At 39.0% G+C, this 16,513-nt stretch overlaps 1 protein-coding gene across 1 annotated transcript; it reads right to left on the bottom strand.

Annotated features, from left to right (window-relative positions):
* Positions 1 to 2,346: 2,346 nt before the first annotated feature.
* Positions 2,347 to 5,873, bottom strand: SMIM38 (small integral membrane protein 38). The gene has a single exon (XM_063158184.1). It carries the CDS (start codon positions 5,437 to 5,439, stop codon positions 5,239 to 5,241), a length of 201 nt encoding a protein of 66 aa, XP_063014254.1. The 5' UTR covers positions 5,440 to 5,873; the 3' UTR covers positions 2,347 to 5,238.
* Between the last annotated feature and the right edge of the window lie 10,640 nt (positions 5,874 to 16,513).

Here is a 16,513-nt window from a genome sequence, read left to right as displayed (position 1 = left end):
CAGCACTTTGTCCACATTGTAGAAATTACTAATTTCCTCCTAATTTTCCTCCATAATGTGTGTGTTTTGCAGATGTTGATTGACACTTTTGCATATATCTGCATTATCTCAATATGGATTAAAAAACCAAACTACAGAAGAATTCCTCCTTTTGAATCTAGGTATTTTACATATCTTATTTCAGATTCTCAGAATTTTATTTTCAGTGTAGTTGTTAGTTTGTTAAACTGGTACTAATTTATTGGTTAAACTGATAATCTGGAGTTTATGGTGATTGGCAAAGGCAAATATCAAATCAGCAAAATAAGCAAATTAGGCCCAGGATCTTCAGGTAAACAGCCACAAAGCAAAGAATAAGTATCTCTAAGTGTTTTGATTTAGAACTCAATGACTGACAAAGAATTAATTTCCTCATCACTGCACTCAAAACTTGAGTCTTCCTGGAGCTCTGCATTTCATAGACTATCACTCTGTTTCTGGGATATTCAAAGCATTGCTCCTGCAAGCTTCAGTCCCAGAGCACTTTGCCCTGTGCAACAAATGATCAAAAGAAGCTGCCATGATACTCAGGGAACAAAGCAAAACTTGCATACAAATCCTTAATTCTATTACTGTCTTAATGTCAGTGCTCAACTTCGTCACATCCTGTTAATACAGCCCAGTAGATGCTCAGCATAAAATGCTCCACCAGCAAAACCAGAAATTTACTGACAGCCAAAAAGAAGGATGTTACTTAGGTTCTAGGATTTATACCAATATTCTAAAGGTATAGTGATCCAGTAAATGTTTTATCCAGTTCTTATCCCTCTGACAGCTCCTGGACTCTCTATTCCAAGTTCAAAGCAGTTTGCTAAATAAGTCTTAGCCTCCTGAGTCATAGAATCATGGAACGTTGTAGGTCATATATTTCCAACTCCACTTTTGTCTTGTCTGCTGATTGCCCAAATCATCCCAATTTCATTAGTGTCTCCACTCTCACTCACTCCTGGAGCCAATGCTCTCTCCTAGATGGTGCAGTCCAGCTTGCCTTTCATTAACTATGCATGGCCCACTTACTCTCTTTAGCTAAAACCTCACCATAATTTCTTTTACTTCCCTGCCAGCTTCCTTATCCTCATTTCCTCACATCATATCTGATCTTGTACCCCTTGAATCTGTGGTAGGTAGCTACATAATTTTCTTGATGTGAACAACAGTTACATATCCCTGACAGGGCTGAGTAAAAATTATCTCCCAGAGTGGGACAACTACGTCTTTTCAGGAAAAAAAAAAAAAAATCCAGTTTTTTTTAGCATGGGAAAAACAATGTATTTTTTTCTAGTCTTGTTCTTGGAAGACATTAAACTGTTCTGGCTGAAACCTTCTGAAGAGAATTCAGACGGAGGCAGACACCAAATGAAACATGGAAAAATTTAGTTTGAAAAGCTACTTTGACAAAGTTGTGAACAGCTGAAAATAGCCCTTAAGGGCTGGAAGTGCCTAGCAGCCATAGCAGTAGATGCTGTTACAAGCCCTGCCTGCAGTGAAAGGGCCACCCTACCAGGTCACCCACTTCGGGGACAATCAAGCATAACCCAACTGCACTTCTGGAGAAACTCCGTGTCCCTGCCAATCAAGACAGGACTTCTGCAATTTAACTGTCCAACAATTTGGTGCCTCCATGAATCCTGACAGGGAGACCCTCAGAACACTTCTCCACTCTCCAGGGCTGTGACACAGAACATGAACTGCAAGATCGCCCCGAGCCCCAGTTTCTGAGGTGGCAGTTCATGGCAAACAGCTGGTGACTGGGCTCCCAGCTGTCCAGATTCCCTCTGTCAGAGTCAGTTGTAGCCCTACTTGTGTCTTCAGCCTCTCCTCCCCGAATTTGACTGTAATGGACCTACCTAGAGTAATTAGGCCACCTGTTGCATCACCAGATCCATTTAAGGGAGTTCTTCATCGCTACGGTTTACACGGTTTGACAGGAATTGTTTAATTGTACCAGTGTAATGGCACTGCAAAGTGAAATCGTGGCATTACTTTAGTCAATAAATATAATTACATGCTCAGACTACCGTGAGTTGTTATAATTAGTTCTCCATACAGCCCATAAAATGCCAACTTTTTTGCACATTACATGATGTGCGATGGGAATTGCGTTGGAGATGATTAGGATATTTACAAACAATTGAGTTTTTACAGCTCAGAAAGATGTTTTATCCCTGGTTGAGAAAAAAAAAAAAAAAGTATCAATTGTAGAACTTGAAAATGGCTATTTGTTTTGGGAGTAAATTTGCTTTTATTGGTTCCATTGTTACCACAAAAAAGGTCACCATAAATTAGCACAGTCCTTTCACAGACCAATTCATCCATACATCATACAGTTTTATTTTTGGTTCAGATGCATAAATAGGATCTATTTAATCTATATATACATTTATATCTATATATACATATACATATGTTCTCCACAATAATGTCTTCAGGCAAAGAGTGGGGTATCTTCTCAGTAGGTTACATGGTAATTTTGGCCACTGCTTAGCATGCAAATTATATAAATTAATATAAACATACCAAATAGATTTATATACAGTAGATTTTAATCAATATATTAAAAATAAAAATAATTTTACATTAGCAAGGATTTTAATATCACAGTATTTCACTTTAATTTTTCTCTTTCTTTACACATACCTTTGTTTCATGTCTTGAAAGGGCACTCCACCCTGTAATCTTCATTCACTCTGTCCACTGCTCAAAACTGACATTAAGCAATTGTTTATTTTTAAAGAAATCCTTAAATGCAGACACAAAATCAACAGGGTATAAATATATTTTAAATATCTAAATGTCAGCACACTGCTCCATAGGAAATACCAGTGGATGCTTTCAGATCATACCACACTTAAGGGGCTTAGATTTTTCTTATCTCCATGGAAAGAGAGAGGGAAAAGACCTATGGTGGTAAAGAGGAAGATCTCAATCTCCTTTATATTTTTCACTCCTAAAAGTGTGATAGTTCTAATTTTGTAATGCAGAATAAAGAGGATGGCTTCCCACACCCTGCAGGATGGGATAACAACAATATGAATGCAATGAGAAATTAACCAAGTTGCTATTAAAATTGCTTTGAATGCATAAGGAGTCTAGTAGGCAACAAGATCTAAATTAACTCTTCAGTCAAAATTCTTATGATTATTAAATTATTTAAATATGCTTCAAAACATGGATGTTCTAATAAACTGCTTGGGGTTGCAGCCAGTTTTACCACTGTAGGACACAGAGCACTATTATGCCAAATTATATTTGGCCAGACCACTCTTATAATCAGAGTGCAACTCATGTGACTAAAATAAGGTCCAAATCAAATGTTTTAGGTACATAAATACCAACAGATCCAGTCCATAGGATATGGTCCATAACAAGACCACAAGCTCTGATTTACAGGGAAAACCTGAAACGCTGCCCTGCAGGGACAAAAAAATGAAAGTTGTGAATTCCACACTGATGTCAGTTCCAATATCCCCAAATGTTAAAGGCAGTAAACCACAACTTCACCCGTATGGCTTCTCATTACATCCACACTTTTAATTAGTACAACCAGTATACTGTTTTGTATTGCTTGTCAAATGCAATTTCCATAGGACTGAAATAAAGAATGAGAAGATTTATTTCTTAAAGGCACTATCAATTTCTCCACAAGCTTTGTTTTGCACAAAACAGCTCAGAATAGCGATGATTAACTGAAAGAAGAAAAATGGATTACTGTCACTATTTTTCCAGTTACTCCTTATAAAAGGGATGTTGGCACATCAAGTAGACAACATGCACTTTCCTTTTGTGGTTTGCTGGTGTTGGAGAAACAAAAAATGGACAGAACTATCATTAAAATTAAGAAACAGACAAGGGGTTAGTTACATCTACATATAATTTATTGTTGTCTGGCAGGATTTCAAGCCCATGACATGCACCTTCATGCATTACAGGCTGTTTTGTAGATTGGTCATCCACCATAAATAAAATATGATGCTGAAATCAATTGACCTGACATTTACTCTGCTTCACTGCCTAAGCACATATCAACTCTCATGTCTGATTTTCAGGAGGCTCTAAAAGACAAGGGCTGATGAGCAGTTACTAATGACAAGCCTGTAGGAGTGTGTGACACATGAATGGGCCAGAAACTCTGTATGGGAATACTGTAGGCTTTTGCCTAGCTCAACTCTGATATCATGTGAGCTACCAAGATATATAAAAATAAGTATATGAAGTAGTAACCTTCCCTTTCACATGAGATAGAAAATGATGAAACAAAAAAAAGGATTTTTTAAAAAATAATTTTTAAAGATTAACTAGGCCAAGGATAGAGCATTTCTAGGGCAAGGTAACACAATTTCCCTATCTTTACTGTAGAAAAATTTAGTTCTTAAAAGACAGTATTACACTGTTGTTTGATTTAATACAACACCTATTTTAAAGAAGACAGTTCATTTGAAAAACTTTGCTTGCTTTTGCCAGGGAAGTTAAGAAATTACCAAGAAATCCCAAGTCACTTTGTCCTTGGGCAAAGAGTCAAATCCTCCAGTGTGCTAGTAGGGTGCTTGTTTCAGGCTAGGCATGAAGGTCACTTGCAGGCTTTGGTATCAAAACTCACTCATGTTGTCACCCCACTTCTTGTTGGTGCTGAAGCACAGCCAGAGTCCATCAAACAATCTCTGAGACATAAATCCATCTTCCATGGGACAGGTTATTCCAGCGGTATCCACCTTGTACTGGTACTCATATACATCACTTGCTAAGAAATGTGAATATTTGGCAGATTATGGTCAGTTAAAATCATTCAGTCAGTTTCAGATCTGACTGGCTGGGATTGATTTGTTTGGTAACAAATCAACCAGCCAGGTGAAAATGTGCTCCTGCCAGCCCACAGCATGGCTTGTGGACACTGAGCACTCTTGGACTGCCCAGCAAGAGGGTTCTTTCCAGCTTGTTCACATCATTTAATTGGCAGAAGTCCACAAGTCTGTTCCCAACAGCAAATCCATGCCCAAGTCAGATAGGAAGTCATTTGACTCAATCAGTTGTCATTGCTTCCCCTCTGTCAGCATAGGGCTTTCTGAAGGATCTTCACTCAGCTGCAGTCTCAGCAGGTCATTTCTCTCTCATCAGATCCCAAGGTAAAAGCTGCTCTAGCTCCATTTACCTTACCCAGCTCTCCCCATTGTCAATTCAAACCTGAACGAGCCTTTTGAAGTCTTAGTCCTCTTTTTTTGTGCCAGGAAACCTTTGGGACAGTTTATAATCTATATAAGCACTAAGACAGGACCACAAAATGAATCGTATTAATATAATTACAACCAGCAAAACCATCAAAAGGACTGATTCCATATTTAAGCTAGAATAAAGAGGTAATGTGAAAAAAAATACACTGGGAGATCTAATTATATAATGCAGCATTCAGTTCTGCACAGCCAGCCCAGCAATTCCTCTAACATTCCAATCAAAGTGATCTCACTAGCATGTGAGAGAAGAGTCCAGCTGACAGATTTGGGACATGTAACGTACTATTTAGTCAAGAGGCCCCATGTGCTATTCATAAAGAATTAACAAACTCTTATATTGACAATGACAGTATTGTCAGAAGACCTTTGGAAGGGGGGAAAAAACCTCCATAAACTCCGTCTCTGTGAAGTTGGATTTTTTTTTTGGCCCCTCTTTTCCAATGCTGATGTAATCTCCAAACATCTCCAGCAGCAGCTGCTCAGCGAAACCAGGCACCTTCTTCCTAGTCCCTTTCAGCAGCACACGCAGCACTTTCCAGCTCCCTCAAGACAATCAGGGCCTTTCTTTCACCAATTAGCTATCACTTCAAGAGTCCTGCGCTGTCCAACCAGCTCTTAAGAATGGTCTTTGCAGGATACAACACTGGAGGAGCTATTTTTCCCCCCCTAGACAAATGAAAAGGGGAAGAAGGGGAGGGGGAAGAGGGGGACACAAAAAAGCACAAGAAAACAAATCAGAACACAGAAGCTGTCCAAAATGCATCGCTCATTTAGTACATGGACAAATGCAGAAATGTCCTCAACAGCCAAGGCTGGAGCAAAGCGCGCACACACACAAACACAAAAAAAACGGTCCTAGTTTCTTTAGGAGATAGTTTGTTTAGTCGAATATGTTAAAAAGGTTTCATAGAAAGAAGTGCTCTTGTTGCAGCAAGTCTGAGCTGCTCAAACTGAAATGGAATGAAACTCCTGTAAGATTATCCTCTGTTTCCTTATTTGGCTCTCCAAATGTAAAGCAGCATTATTTGAAGCAGACACTATAGGAAAGAACTCGGTTTAGCTCACTTTAAATATAGATGGATTGATGAAATGAGTAATTACTGGAACTGTTAAGATCTTTTCAGACTTACTAACTAGCAAGTTCCTTTCCCCAGAAACAGCACTTTCTGTCTAAAAAGAAATTAAAGCCTGATTCAGAGACATAAGGCTTTGAAAATTCTATGTTCTTTTTCCCTTAAATTCAGGGTACAATAATACCTTGAGATTACAGGATACAGTAATATCCTTAGAGATGCCAAGTCCTCATTAGAACTAGCACAAACTCCAGGACCCACTTCAGAAGAAAACAAGGAACTTTTATTGATATTTAAGCTATTCCTTGCCTGGGCCTGGACATGTGGAATTATGATGGCAAAACTGGGAAGAATCAGCAGTAAGTGAAATGACTTGGATATGGTTCAAGCAATAGCCCTGTGTCAGAGGTGCTTCCTCAATTTTTAAAAATTCTGCATTAGGCCAAATGCCATACCAAAATACTGGCTGTCAGTATCCTCTCAAAGTATCACTTTCTGGTCAAATTTGTCCTTGATTTGGGTAACCTCATGAAAGTCAACACGTTGCCTACTACACAGCCAACAGAATCACATTTACACTGCAATTAAAAAAGCTAAATAAAATAATCTGTTCCCTTTTATTGAATGTGTATCAGAAGCAAAGCCCTGGGCTTTGTAAACAGCTAAATGGTAGAGCCAAGCAAATACTTTCAGGGGTTTCAGGAGTTTGTTCACACTAACGGGTGTTCTCAACTACCACATGGATTCCTTAATGGAGGTGGAAAGTGTCAGAACTGATCAGATTGCTTCAAAGGCAAGAAAGTCTGACATATTGCCCTGCATGCATTTATGAGGGAATGGGAATCAACTCAAATTCCTCTGTTCAGGAAGGCTCAACCAAGGGATGAGTACACAAAATCAGGATTAAGGAGGAATCTGTGAGGAGGCACACCAAACAATGTCTTTTTATACCTACAGATTGCAAAAGCTGCTGAGTTTAAAGGGACTGCTCCTTTCAACTAGCAAAGACTTTGCTGAAAAAATGCAGCAGGCTGGAGAGAACAAATAAATACACATGTATCTATTACTAGGGTCACCTACAGCTACAGGAAAATGGATAAAGGGGCCCAAAAGATCTAGCAGCTTGCCCTAAAGCAAAATCAACTACATCATTCCTGACAGCTGTTTCTCTAACCTGCTCTTTTCTTTTAAGAGACCTACACCCACACAGATGAGAAAAAAGAAAATCATCATCTCATCTGAAAGGGATTTCAGCAGCAAAAACAGTTTGACAAACTGCTGAGTGGGTCTATTTGCTGCAACAAGACAGGGGCTCCACAGTATGCACTCACTTGGGCAACTGGCTCATTTGGTAGCTGTACAATTAATTATTGGCGACAATACCTGAACATTTTAAAAGAAGCAGTATCGTTGTACCAGCCCATCTGGACAGCTGTAAGGAAAAGTGCATCTTTTGTGACAACCCTCTTCCTCCAGCGTGGTGCAAGGCAGCTGTCTGTGCTCCAGCAGCATTGCTGAAAACCACTGATTTCAGCATGAGCTGCAACCCAGCACATCCCATGCCTTGGCCACCAGCTCCAGCTCACCCTGCTAGCCCCAAGGAGCCTGCTGGCTACTTAAGGGCACACCCCAGGGATGAACTGGGGGTTCACTGCACTGCCAAGGGAACAGGTGCCTCCTCCTGCCTGGGCTCACGAGCGGTGCTCAGCTCCGGCAGTCCCTGCGAGGTGTCAAAGCCAGAACAGAGGCGGCACATTCCTGGCGCCTGGCACCGGGATGTGCCCAGGACAGGCTGACACAACTTCCCTGCCAGCTGCCTGGGCAATGGCAGCTCCCTGGCTCCACATGCCACGGCTGTCAGCTTGGCAGCCTGCTTTTATTCACACACAGGAATGCTGCCCAAAATGGAAGGACATGCTTTCCTGCTTGGATTTCGCTCCCTGGGACAGATTTCCTCCCACGGAAAATTAATGGCACGGCATGAGCAAGGCAAATTTAAATGCCAGATGAAAACTGGTGTGGCTGGATTTTAGAAAATGCAGTTTAACATGGGTAGTCGTTCTTCCTCTCTTTGCAAAGTATTTTGAGAACAAGTGAGGAAAAGCACTATGTAAAGCCTATACATTGAGCATTATTATTTGGATTTTCCCAAATTTACTTTTTCACACAACAGATGTTCCTAATGCCTGGCACCATTTTTAATGATGTGCCTTTTTTGAAGAATGTGTGCTTTATCACCCGTAAAAGCATCCTCTCTGTTCAAAGTTTATTTTATTAAAATCATTTTTCAATCAGTCATCTCTCTCGGGAACAATGACATGATAGAACAGTATTTCTGATGGGCAATATTTTATTACTAACATGTGTTTTCATCACACAACCAATATTACTACCCTATTCTGCTATAAATATTTATTAAAATCCTCTAATCTGTAACTATTTCCAAGATAAATTTAATGCTTTGCTTTTAAATTATCACATAATTAATTGTTCTGGTAAATGCCTATTGAAGGGTAGTTTAGGGGAAAAAAGTACATATTACACAGTCTTGTTGACTTTCAAAATGTAAGGCAACAGATTTCACATCTCATTTTCCAATTCCCTTATAAAGCAATCTCGTAAAGTATCACTACACTCCCAAAATTTTAAAATAACAGGTAAACTTACAAGTGGCAAAGCAGACATTACAACAATAATCCCAAAACACTCACTGTTATCACCACTTTGAACTACATCCCAAAATATAAGTAAATTAGAATTAAAAAGTACGATATTTGACTTACTGCATTTTCCACACATTCAAAAGTCAGGATATCTACCAAAGGAAGCAGCCAAGAGTTGCAGGTGTTGGCAAGGCTAATAAGAAGTTCCGAGTTCTTGTTGAAAAAAAAAGGAAAAATTCAAGACCAGCACTTATCTGTCAGAATCACATTCCTTCTACAGTTATCAGAGTCAAAAAAGGCACCTTGCTCCAGGTTACATATGTGAAACCTCCTGAGCAAGCATTCTACATCACACTGAAAACAAAGTACCACTTAAAACGAGTCAGATCAAGATGTCACCGCTCTAGAGGACAAAAATCTGACATTCAGAGTCAATTATTCCTATCACACCTAAGTTGTGATAACATGCACATATCAAGATCATTAAGCCCTGCATTGAGTCAAAGCAAAGTCAACACCTGCCCCACGAGTTTTCTCCTGGAAAATCCCCAGCAAACACACTCCTCCCACTGTAATCAGCTCAGTATGCCCATTTCTATGATCTAGAACAACAAGGACAGAGAGAAAATACTTCATTTATTACATGTTTCATCCCTTAAGACTAACTTCAGCCTCCATAAAACCGTAAGTATTAGTAAAACCCCAGCTCATCCTCAAAGGGGTCAAAAGTGAGATTTAAATGCAACAAAAGAGCACAAATCACAGGAAATAGCAATAAAAGGGAAGGGAAAGGACTAGAAGGAAATGTAACAAAACCTTATAAATCAGTCTTAAAAGTAATTACACAAAGACATCTGTATTTCCAAAAAGACTTGATGAAACCTCTGCTGTCATTCCATGACCACCTCCATGTGCTGCTGGATGGGGTAATGGTCAGCAGGAGACATCTTGGTTCACTTTCATTTACAGGAATTTCTTACTGGGAATGTGATCAGAACACGACCCAGCAGTAGCAGAACAGATCACATACAGGCCATGATACTTAATAGCACCAATCAATTAAAAGATTAGCAATGCCCAAAACGTCCACCTAATTGTGAACAAATATAAAAATACAAAAATACTTTGTGACTCAACAGAAAAAAAACAGGGATACATATTTAAATTTACGTTATAAAGTTCAGAGCAGTGTGTTATCAAGTAATTATTATCTCCTTAGCAATCAGAGAGATCATACACAATTTGCAAAGTTTTCACACTCAGATGCCCAATCTTGGGGTAGAAAGAATTTTTTGCTGAGGAAATTAAGGAATTATCATCAAAAATGACCAGGCACAATGATCTAGCCCTAAACCAACCTTTTCTGGTTGGTTTTCATCAGTAGATTTTTTTTCCCCCACTGAATTAACAGAATTCACACCAATACAGCAGAGAATTTAGTGAGTACTATTTTTGACAAAACAACGTTTTCAACAAAGTGCCAGTTTTTCAAACATAGAAAACTGGCATAATGTGCTTCAGTTTCGACAAAGTATGTGCCAGTAGCTGCCTTCCAGAGCCCCACAATTCAAGATCAGTACAAACCAGACAGATCACAGTCTTCAAACATTATGCAGCCAAGGCACTCATGCATAAAACCACAGTTTGAGCCTTTTGATGAGTGCTGTAGTCACCTGTCTCTGGGCTATTCCCAAGCCTCCCTTCACTTAAGATCCTTGTTTCCTTTTCACTGTGCAAAAATCAGACTGGGACTTTCAGAAATGTCACAGGATGGAAAATTCACTTCTCTCTCATCTGCAACTCCATGTCTTTGGCAGACCAGATCACTTGGATTATGCTCTGCCTGCACTGTACCAAAAAGAGTCCAGACCCAAACCTGCCTCTGGTTTACAATTAAATTTGGGTGTCCTGGTCATCCTTTGTTTTGACTGCATGAGCCAATAGCCCTGAGGTAAAAGTTCCAATGGTAGGTCCCTGGGCCTCCACAAGCTGCCATTTTCCTACAAAGTCCACCATGTGACAAACTTAACAACTACAGAAAAATTCAAACTTTCTGAAACTAACCATAAGCAAAATGTGCTCTGGTGAACTACAGACCTTGGAAATGACTTGAAGATTATATCACCCCACTCATAAAATGCAGTTATTGAAAAGAACTGTTACCCTTTATAAGTGATGGAAGGCAAACATTTCACACGCTGCACTGACACTGCTCCAAACCTCATTTTTTCACTTCAAAAATGAAAGTCAGGCTTTCAGCAAACTACATTGTGTTTTGAAGAGGTTTTTCATTCTATTAACAGGTAATCCTGCTTACTTTTAAAGTTTCTTTGCATACAAAAAGAAGGGGAGCTGGGGCAAAGAAGGAAAGAAAAGAGTCCATTTGAAAAAATTACACTGCTAGATTACAAGAGTTGAAAGCTGGTATGTAACTTTGCTCCGGGTGATCAAACTGCTAATCAGGAATGCTGTCGGGAACAGAATGGAATTCCAAATAAATTAGCCATATCCAAGAAGCCAATAAAACACGGGATTAAGGCTCACAAAGAAAACAAATTTATTCAGCCTACTTTATCAGAATTCTTAATAATGTGTACTACTTTTTCTCATCGCAGTCTGAGCTCTTCCACTAGAACAGTGTGGAGAAGGAAAAATGAGTTACACTCAATAAATCTCCTACTTGTACAGACACCTAATAATGTTACAGAGAGCAAGACACACAATGCCATTCTATATAAATACATATGCTTATCACAGCCATGGGAGAAATGTGCAGATTTATTTCTCTGACTTTATATCTGAGGCACCTGACCAAAGAAAAGATGGTACACACTTCTGGGAAAATCTACAAAGCTGAAGGAAAAGGTTAGAACTTCACTGACCTCCATGCTAAAATGAGGTTCAATACCACAGTACATATATTGAATAACTAACTACAAAAATAAATCTCTCTCCTCTATGACAATCCCATTGCCTCATGTTTTTCATCAAGTATAACAAGGAAAATTTGCAGTACTGTGGCTGAGGTACTGTCTGCAACTCAGAGCATTTGCTGTTTTCACCTCTGACAGCATCCCAGAGAAACTCTTCATAATAGCTTATGCCAAAATCACAGGAACATTAAAAGATGTGCTTAAGTTCCTTGGATTGGAACTTTAATCTTTTTCAGGCTGGTTTTCCTCATCTGTGAAATGGAGATTATACTAGGCTCTGACTGTACAGCAGTTTGGAGACAGAACTAAATTTTTGAAGCATTTTTGTAACAATAAAATTTTAAAAAGGAGATAAAATACTCACAAGAATTACTTCATGCAGGATCTAGACAGATAGAGAAATATGCTCCTGTGATAGAAATGCATGTACCATCCTGGATTCTGAGAAAATTAGGTGAATCATAAACATATTCTCACTTCAAGCCATACATTGTTCAGCACACATTCACTGGAAAACAAGAGACTGAGGACAATACTACTTGCATTTACATGACTCTGCCACATTTCCCTGAGAATCTGTGCATGCAGGCATTTCCTATAACAAAATTCATCAAGCAAAGCACCAGCTAAGCGTGAGTGTTGGGGATTCATTTGTCAGGTGGTTCCCAGCCATGGCACTGTCCTGCTTTCCAAATGACCAAACTGCATGAGCCATTTCATATCCATGGTTGGTATACCAGGTATTTTCTAAAGAATTTTTGTCTCAGAAAAGGGGGGGGACAACAGTTACCCCTGCGAGACACCAGTTGCATCCCCTCCCCTTCCCATGATGAAACAAATTAAATGCTATTTTTACCATCACCACTGTATCTAGTATTTTATTAAAGCACAAAAGCATGTCTTTCATCAAGTGTGACTTACATATTTTTTTTTGTCAAGTGTTTCCTCCTCCCTGTAAGATGATATTTGCATAAATATGGAAAGAAAAGAATATATTCCCAAATCCTCTTCTCTGGAATTGCACCTCCAGAGAGTGAGGGTCAGATGATGAAAGCCATTGCTGTACCACCAAGCCATGTGACTGGAAGGGTTCTGTCTGTATCTCAATGTCTCCATTAAATGCACATTAAAAAAATGTTTGATTTGCATAAAATATTTTAAATTAAATATAAACTATGCTGTTTCCTCAGAAAAAAAAAAAACCAAGAAAGCAATAAGCACAAAGAAAACTTTGAATATCAAGGAAAAGCATGGATTTTCACTTTCAAAGGGGTCTCCTTGGATAAAAAACAAATTTTTACGATTAACTACTGCAAGAAATTTTTGATTCAGGGAACAGCAGAAAAGGACATTTTCCCAGAGATGCAGAGCACATCAACAAACTGTTTGAAGTCATTTGAGACAATAATTGTGGCAAATGAACTACTGGTCTAAAAAACGTTACCTTGTTCTGCCTTGACCTGCCGAACAGGGCTGTGTATACTCTGCATTAGTGGACAATTTGCGGGCTTGAGCTGAGCACAGGTGCAAGTGCTTGAAGATTTGGGGTGGATTTCTGCATTTCCAGGATACAGACCCAGGATTTCTGAGGGAAGAGAAGGACGATGGCTGCTGGCAAGGAGCAGTGCTTCTACACTGACTCGCTCTTGGCTGATCACAGGCCAAGGAGATGCATTCTGGATTACCACACTAAATATTTAGCTTTACAAAATAATGTCATAAGTTAGAGCTTGATCAGCAAGTGCACCCCTCTTGTACCCTGAAAACAGCATGATTGAGGTATGTCTGAGATTTTTTTTCAAAAAAACCTCAGAAAATAAAGCAAGTAGGTGAAAGGTAACTGTATCACTTTACAGACACAATCTCCCCTCTGATTACGACTAATTAAGATATTCAGCAGCCTTAAAACAATACCTTTTTTAAATCAATGTACCCAGCCAGCATCCACAGCTTTTTGTGATGACAAATGCCCTTTGAAAGAGTTAATAGGCAAAGGTTTGTACTGGCAATGAATAGGGCTACCTTTAATTGATCCAAGAGCCTTAGAGAGCTGTCTTATAGCATGATGATGTATTTGGGTTGCAAGTAAGCCAAAATAAGCATAAAGAAAATCTGTAAGACCATGAGACCTTTCATTTTTTCATTGCGGGGAGGGGGGGACTGCTGGAGAAAATGAGAGAATGAGAGAACTATGATGGGGTTATCTTTGTGCTCTGGTACTTAAAATAGATAAAAAGACAGAAATTTTGAGGAAAAAAGAGGAAGTGATCAGGTCATAATTCTTAGAATAAACATCAAGATGTACGGAAATGTACAAAACAAGCCTTCTTCAGAATTAAAAAAACAGCCTTGAAAAAAGAGGAGATGACCTAATGGTATAAAGAAACATTGATTAAAGAGATACCCAGAGGGAGAAAGATATTCCATCAGCTTTAACAAACACTGCATGGCCCTGCATTCCCTCTTAACTTCTCAAGTAAGGGGAGAAAAAAATCTCTGTGGAAGAGGCAGTCACATGGAACCATTTATAAATTTTCCCTTTATTCCCTGTTCATCTTTTGCATGGTTTTGTTCAAGATGTACAGGAAATGCGCACACTAAAAGCAACTCACAAAATTAAACATGATAGGTTAGTTGTGAATATTTTACCCTGTGTAGCCAAAGAAGAAACAAAAAAAATTTTTATAAGGATTATAAAATCCATTAAATCATGTTTTTTCTTGATGAGATTGATTATACATTAATATTACCTAGTAATGATGCAAGCAGTCTGTCCATGCTTATACTAGTCTTTCATCAGAAACTCACTTTTGGCAGAGTTCCTCCCTCACAAAGCAAAAGCTAAACAGACTTCCTTAAACTTCTACAGGTGCAAACTTTATGTCAAGGTAGAATTTTTCAGGAAAGTCTGAGGCAAATCAGACAAGAAAATTCCTAGTCTAAAATACTATTTTCAAATGGAATTACTGGGCAAGCATACTATCAACAACTCTGTAAAAAAAAAAAAATCAAACAGTAAGTTGTTAGCATCTGAGATTTTCTTAGAAGACAGATATGGGAGGAGCTACGAAAAAAAGTTGACATTGCTCATCAGAAATAAAGAAGCAGGGAAATAAAATATCCTGCTCCAATATATGCATCCAGATGCATTAGGAAAAGTGAGTCAAGTGCAGTTTCAATCTGCAACTGGGAACAGACAGGCTGTTCTCAAATTCCTGTTCATCCCAGAGCCATGAACAAGCCCTCTTCTAGCAGCCACCCAACAGAAAAAGGTACAGAGCCTTCATTGTGGTCTAGGTAATAATGAGGATTGAACTCAACTCTCAAAACAGCAAGACATTCCCCCATTAGGAATATTTGCCTCCTGGGAGTCTTCCCCTATGCTACAAAGCTCTGAGGAAAAGAACAGATAAAAACTTCACGTCACAACTTCCATTGACATTTCCCAATTAACCATCCTAAGCCCACATCACCAACCACCACAGAATTACAACCATACCAAGGTCAGCACCAGCTACATCCTTCAAAATAACCCCTCACTTCAAGGTACAAATCAGCAGGTGAGGAGAACCAGGACATGAGGACTGTGGCAATCTACTATGGAAAGTTGAGACAAGCTGTGCACATCCTTGCTAACTTCTGCATGAAGAGACTCAAAATACTGTTTGTATTTTGTGTTTTGAGTTGCTTTCATTTTCAAAAAAATTAAAATAATTTTGAGAAAGTCTTCTCTCCTTGTTCCATTCAATTTCAATTCAGACTCCCAGAATCTTCCATTGTAGTTTAAAGACAAAATATTTCCTTCCACCTTATTGGGCAACATGTAAATTCTAGCTCCCAATGGGTTTTCTGAAATGTAATAAAATAAATTTAAAAAATACTAGGATATACAAGGACGTTTAGAGGATGTCAAGTTCTTTCAGAACAATTTAAAAATTAACTGCTTTTTGTGCAGGGGACAGCAGGTGGATTGCCTATCCCACTCTCCCCACTGGTGCTTTACCATGCAGCGCTTCACTGCATGGTAAAGCACCAGCATTTCACAAAATAGAAGTCAATCATATCACAAAATAAATACGTCCACTAACTTCTTATTCAACACCAAAAAAATGGCTTTTAAAGTCCTTCGCAAACTACTATATTATTCCATTATATGAACTGGTACAATCAGTTTATTTGTAGGATGCTCCATACTATTGAAGATTTCTACTGCTGCTCTTGGGGACAGCCTACAGAAAAAGCGCCAATATTCAGATCCTGTTCACACAATTCAGTTTCACCAAAGAACACACTGAGAAGGGCACTTTGATAGCAGATACCAACAAAATCTGAGCCATTTCCGCAAATGAAGCCTTAAGGGCGTTTACAGGTCTGTTTGTTAACACAGAGACAAAACATGTCCCACCTAGAAGCACCAGTGGGAGCCAACAAAGCCCTACAAGGATGGCACCTCTCTACAGACTAAAACTGACCACCAATGCCAAAATTGTAAGAATCCCATAACCACGGGCTTATCTTTGACCAAGCAAATACTCTACTGATAAGAAACTGAGGCATGGAAAGTCTGAATAGAAATTAAC

The sequence above is a fragment of the Melospiza melodia genome, chromosome 6 (genome assembly GCF_035770615.1).
Source record: "Melospiza melodia melodia isolate bMelMel2 chromosome 6, bMelMel2.pri, whole genome shotgun sequence".
In the NCBI taxonomy this organism is placed as follows: Eukaryota; Metazoa; Chordata; class Aves; order Passeriformes; family Passerellidae; genus Melospiza; species Melospiza melodia.
Note: the sequence above shows the minus strand (reverse complement) of the source record. Positions and strands in the feature narration are given on the sequence as shown.

Excerpts from the sequence above, each read along its gene's own strand:
- SMIM38 (XM_063158184.1), bottom strand. The coding sequence starts at position 5,439 with ATGCTGCATTATATAATTAGATCTCCCAGTGTATTTTTTTTCACATTA.